Source organism: Zonotrichia leucophrys, chromosome Z (genome assembly GCF_028769735.1).
Source record: "Zonotrichia leucophrys gambelii isolate GWCS_2022_RI chromosome Z, RI_Zleu_2.0, whole genome shotgun sequence".
Classification (NCBI taxonomy): domain Eukaryota; kingdom Metazoa; phylum Chordata; class Aves; order Passeriformes; family Passerellidae; genus Zonotrichia; species Zonotrichia leucophrys.
This window is the reverse complement of record NC_088200.1, coordinates 62,584,499-62,590,665: the sequence shown is the minus strand read 5'-3', so window position 1 is coordinate 62,590,665 and position 6,167 is coordinate 62,584,499. Positions and strand designations below refer to the sequence as shown.

Genomic DNA, 6,167 nt, shown 5'->3' with positions numbered 1-6,167 from the left:
GACTCCCCTCGCTTTTACCCGCCCGGGGCCGCCGCCGCCCAGGGTGCTCCCCGGGGCTGCTCCGTACCGCCAGCCCTGCCGCTGCCCCGCGAACACTCACCGGGCGGCGCAGCGGGCCGCAACCCGCCCGCCCGCCGCTGCCATCCCGGCCCCTCCCCAGCCCCCGCCCCGGAATGGCGTCACTGCGCGGGGCGCGGATGTGACGGCGACGAGCCCGGACTCGCTCCCGGCAGATCCCGGCTCAGCTCCGCGCCCGCGGGCAGCTGTTCCTGTGGCAACGCCGCCGCCGATGGCGGACCCGTCCCGGCGCCTGGCGGAGGGTGCCCGCCGCCGCCGCCCGCCAGGGGAGGAGCGGCGGGAGCCTCCCGGCGCCGGGCGCTGCCGGACGCGCCACAGGCTGAAGGCGGCCGCGGCCCTGGCCCGCACGGAAAGCCAGGGCCCGGCGGTGGTGAGTGCGGGCCTGGGGGCGGGCGGAGCGCCGTCTCCTCCGGGGCGCTGGGTGGCGGCTGCTGAGGCAGGGCTGGCGGGGAGCGGGCGGGGGCGGCCCCGCAGCGGGCGGAGCGGGGCGGGGGCCGGGGCCTGCTCACCCCCTCGGCTGTGCCGGCACTTACTTGAGCCCGGGCTGCGCCTCTGGCGCCCCGGCGCTGCTGCTGCCCCATCCCCCGGTGTCCTGCCGCCGCAAAGGCCTGCTGCCAGACAGACTGCAAAACATGGGCTAATGCATTTTGAAGTAGAGTGGTAGCTTACTTCCACTGGATTGTAATGCCTTAGGGTAACGCCAAAACTGAAAATAACTTTTCAATCGATTGATTTTTTGTTGACCATGTCTGACATCTCTCATGATTTCACCGCAGCCAAGCACCACGTAGCCACTTGCACACTCCCTGAGATCAGGGAGGAAATCGAAAGGGTGAGAGCTGAAAAACTTGTCAGTTGAGATGAAGACAGTTAAATAAGGATGCCTAAAGCCATGCACACAACCAAAGCAAAACAAGGACTCAATTTACTGCGTCCGATGGACATGCAGATGTTCAGCCATCTCCAGAAGAGCAGGGCCTTATCATGTCTGATGTGATTTGAGCAGACAAGCATCATTACTCCAAACATCTCACCTTTCCTTCTTCTTTCCCCCATGTTATATATTGAGGATGTCACATGGTTTGGAAATCCCTTTAGTCAGTTTGGGTCACCTGCCCCAGCTGCATCTCCTCCCAACCTCCCATGCCCCACCAACTTCCTCACCAGTTTGGAAGTACAAAAAGTTCTGTGTTAGCCCTGCTCAGCAATAACAAAAATATCTCTGTGTTAACAACACTGTGTTCAACAAAAATTCAAAGCTCAGCCCCAGACCAGTCACTGTGTAGAAAATTTACTATCTCAGGCAAATGGCATAACAACCTACTAGATAAAAGGCAGTGTGTACTTCAGCATAACATCTGGTTGTTTGGCCTTCAGTAAAAAGGCAGTGTGTACTTCAGCATGACATCTGGTTGTTTGTCCTTCATCTTGAAAAAAAAATACTCATTTTGGCAGGAACACATCCCTGGAGATTGTCTTGTCCAACAAACTGTGTGTGGTCCAGCATGAATGCCCAACAAAGAGGGGCAGACTGTGCAGGAACAGAACAGGTCCAGCAGAACTTGGAAGGTGATAACATGGTTAAAGCCCAGTTACTTCTTTTGGTTGGTTTGTTTTAAAGTACAGAGCTAACTGTTCTCATACTTTTCATATATAAATGCTAGATTTTTTAAGCTATATATTGGAGGATACCATGTAAATAATAAATTTACTGACCACATCAACGGAGTTGTTTACGAGTGGGGAAGAAGACAGGCCTGCCTGTTACCTTCATCAGTGCCAGCATGATTTGGGTGCTGTGTAAAACTTGCAGCACTAAAGAACTAGACCTCACTGTGAAGAGAAGTCAAACCAAGTAGTTAGATCATGCTGCGTCTTTGTTCAGCATCCTCTCAGAGCTTCTGCTGGGTTTTGCAACTGTGAAAGCAATTGTTATGGGTTTCTACAGTGTAAGATTTTTGCCTCTCTGTGACAGCAATGATCTTCATTCTCTGTCTTTTTTAGAACATGACATCAGATAAGGAGTTTGCTGAAAATAGCAGTTTTTCTCCGAAAGCCAGCACCAGTAAGCTGCCGACAGATGCGTCTCCCGACTCCAAGTGCCCCATCTGCCTGGACAGATTTGACAACGTGGCATATCTGGATCGCTGCTTGCACAGGTTCTGCTTCCGCTGCGTGCAAGAGTGGTCCAAGAACAAAGCAGAATGCCCGCTCTGCAAGCAACCCTTCTTCTCCATTTTCCACACAATTCGTGCTGAAGATGACTTCAAGGAGTACATCCTCAGCCCTTTAGAAACAAGCTCTTTTGCCAGCCCCGACGGCCGGAGGTTTCGTTACCGCACCACCTTGACGAGGGAACGCCGCGCGCGCGGTTCCCCTTCCCGAAGGATGCCGTCCCCTCCGGATAACGGGATGTTGTTTGAAGGGCTGTCGAGCGAGCCGGCGCGACACAGGCACAGGGAGATTCAGCAGATGCTCAGGAGGCTGGCCTCAAGGAGGAAGGCCAGCGCGGAGGGCAGATCTCTGAGGCAGATCCAGGAGGAGGACATGATCACCTTCCGCAGGGCTCTGTACCGCACTGGCGTGCGCATCCGCAGCATCCAGGACGGTGGCCGATACCGAGAGATTTCGGCCGAGTTCTTCCGCCGCAACCCTGCTTGCCTTCACCGCCTGGTTCCTTGGCTGAAGCGAGAGCTTACGGTCCTGTTTGGTGCCCACGGGTCTCTGATCAACATTGTGCAGCACATCATCATGAGCAACGTAACCAGGTACGATCTGGAAAGCCAGGCCTTTGCTGACGACCTGAAGCCATTTCTGCTGAATCGGACAGAGCACTTCCTGCACGAATTCATCAGTTTTGCTCGTTGTCCTTTTAACTTAGAAGCATACGATCAACACGCCAATTATGACTGTCCTGCCCCGTCGTATGAGGAAGGAAGCCACTCAGACTCATCAATTATTACAATATCTCCCGATGTGGCGTACCCGCAAGGGCCGGATAATAGTTTGTCTGTTCCTGGCCTTGGTCAGGCCCCGTGGGATGATGAAACTCCGGGGCCTTCCTATTCCGTTTCAGAAGAGGTTCGTGCAACCATAGCTTCTCCTCTGGAGTCATCAGAAAGTTCTGACGAGGACTCTGCTTCAGGGAGCCGAAGAACCAAGCTGCAGACTGAGTTACAGGCCAATGCTGACTCAAACGACAGTGGCTCTTCCTCAGACAATTGTGTCATTGTTGGGTACGTTAAGCCGCTGGCTGAGAGGACCCCAGAAGTGGTCGAGCTGTCCTCTGACTCTGAGGAGTCCATCAAGGAAGAGAAAAGGGAAGAGGTCAAGAAACAGCGACCAGTTCAGTGTCACAGCTGGAGTGACAGTGAACCAAGCAGGAGCTTCTCACCACATTCCCCAACATACAGGGAGGATGTAGGAAGTTGTAGAAGCTGTTTATCTCCTGCAGTTGAAAAGATGGAATCAAAAGGGGATGAGAAGAACAAATACAAAAGAAAAGATCTGCCTCCACAGGACTTGAGTTGGAGCCCCTCTCCAGGGAGTGATACAGTATGCTCCCCTTGGAATCACAGATTGTCTAAAAAGGGAAAGTCTAGAAGCCCACAGTCCTGTTCACGGGACAGTCGAAGCAGCCATGGCCATCGGTCTAAAAGGGAGCACCATAGCAAAAGCCAACTTAAAAAGAGACGATCGAGAAGCAGAGATAGTAGCAAACATAAGAGCAAAAGAAGCAGCAGAAAATCAAGGGCTCATGACAGCAGAGCCTCTCTGAAAAGCCAGAGGGGCTCTCTAAGTGGTGAGAGCACTCCATCCAGAGAAGTGAGCCGATCACGTTCACGCAGCAAAGGCCACAGTAAAAGGAGATCAAGAAGTAGAGACAGTGATCGCTACTATGTAAGAGACAGTTACCAAAGTAGACACCAGTGGGGTTCTGCTTTCTGTAGTCGAAAGGTGTTTGGAGACAGCTATGAATCCTCCAGCAGAAGGAAGACCCGGTCTAACACTCTTTACTCGCGGCAATCTGCTAGTCCAGAATACAGGATACGATCATTTATTGAGAGGACAGATCTGCATAGCCAGAGGGGACTCCATGAGAGACACTATTACTGTTACGAAAGATGCAGGTCAAGGAGTCGGTCAAGCAACAGATCAAGGACTCCTTCTGGAGGAAATGACAGAATGAAAAGTGAAAAGCCTGGTGGAAAAAGGAAGTACAAAACTCGCCACCTGGAGAATACATTCATGGAAAGCACAAGTCTAGAAAGAGAAAATGAGTCCAAGAAAACTTCCTCAAAATTTGGTGATTACTGCAAAAATGAAGATAGCCTGTCAGACAATCGTGCAAGCAGTGAGACAAAGCGTAAGAAAAGGAAGAAGAAAATGAGGAGTCCAAGCGTGGAGATAGTCTATGAAGGAAAAGCAACGGACACGATGAGGCATCTTAAAAAGAAAAAGAAGAAGCATAAGAAGAAACACCGGAAACATCACACGAATAGCTCAGTACATTCTTCTCCGGTGGTGATTACAATTGATAGTGATAGTAGTAGCAAGGAACCAGAAAGTACCGAATGGGACAGCAGTATTACATGGACAGGCACAACTCAAATAAATGAGAGGGAAAATGAGTCTCCATCTTCTTTTCTAAGGAGGACAGGATGTGGGGAAACTGCAGAAGTAGACAAAAAGTATGATATCCCTGACACAAGGGAAAACTTAGATGGTGGCGTTAGAGATGCTGATGTCAAACTTCAGGAAACAGCAGCTGATCAGAGTGTTACCACAGTGAGTACCAGCAGTAACACCTCTCACACAGAAACTGTAACCAGTTATGTTCAGGAAGCACCAGCAGCGCCTTCCAGTCAACTGCCTTCCCCCAGGACTTCCTTCCTAGAGTGTCCAGAGAGAGAGCCATTGATACTGCGACTTCCAAAGAGACTTGTCAACAGATCCTCATGGTTTGATTTCCCAGAAGAAAAAATGTAGTAGGCTTTCCTTGGAACACTTGTTAAAACTGTGATTTTAACTACTTTCTTTTTCCCCTTGAAAACTAAAATGTCTGGTAGGGTTTCTGTCTGTTAAAAAGATGTCTGGGAAATGTGTAAAACTTTTGAATGTGTATGCACTTTTAAGGCAAAGAAGATAGAATATTGCTAGTATGTAATTTTAAAAGTTTGTTAGAGGACTCTTTGGAAGTTTTAATTTCATAAAGCCATCCACAGTGGATTTCAAAGTTTTGTGTAAACCGAACAACAGAAAAGGAGTCCAAAACAAGAGCCTAGAAAGGCATTTTATGGGGATTGTTCTTCTTAGACCAGAAAAATGTTTAGTTCATAAAAAGTGATTCAGTCAGAATTCCAGCATCATTTCAATTTCTGGTTTAAGCAGATCTCTGCTGAAAAGCAGTCAGTGATTTATTTCTACAGAAATTCTCAAATGTCTTTGTATAATTTTAAGGTAAGCTATGTCAAAGTCTGAATGAAGCAATAAACTTTTTTTTGTTGTTTGTTTAAATATATTTACATATGTAGTGTGTGTTTTGCAAATGGAGTTTTTTCTTTTGGTTTTGAGTGTCTTATGTATCCAGACCATTGGATATTTTTGCAGTCAGGAGAACTTCAGGTTGGAAGGGTTGTTTGGAGATCAGTTGGTACAAGCCTTCACTAAAAGTCGGAACTTTGATCAGATTGCCTGGGTTTGGTTCAGTTCTGAGTTTTCCCAAAAGCTGGGTGGCCGCTCTGTCCTGCCCTTTCTAAAATAAGAGTTTTCCCTTGGGAAACATTTTTGTTTTCAAATTTCTTATTTTTATTTCCCATTTTGGAGCCTGTGCATTCTGCCTTGCATTCTGTAGGTGTGCAGTCTTCCAGAAGTCTTTTCCTCTTCTTTATATCCTGTGGCTGCATACTTGAAAAATATCTGTCTTCTCTAGTCTTGGCAATAAAAGGTCTTCCTCCTGACCTCCTTGAAATAACCATCATTCACCCAGGTCAGCACATCCTAGGTGTCCTGCTGCAGGTATGTGCAATACACAGGGCTCTGGCAGGGTTTTGTTTTCCAGGTTTGGCCCTTTGTGTGCATAGCAGTAG

General features: G+C 49.1%; 1 protein-coding gene across 1 annotated transcript; it reads left to right on the top strand.

Moving 5' to 3' along the window:
* The first annotated feature begins 210 nt into the window (after positions 1-210).
* On the top strand, positions 211-5,584 carry TOPORS (TOP1 binding arginine/serine rich protein, E3 ubiquitin ligase). The gene is made up of 2 exons (XM_064736344.1): positions 211-448; positions 2,083-5,584. Exons 1-2 carry the CDS (start codon positions 290-292, stop codon positions 5,065-5,067), a joined length of 3,144 nt encoding a protein of 1,047 aa, XP_064592414.1. The 5' UTR covers positions 211-289; the 3' UTR covers positions 5,068-5,584.
* The last annotated feature ends 583 nt before the right edge of the window (positions 5,585-6,167 follow it).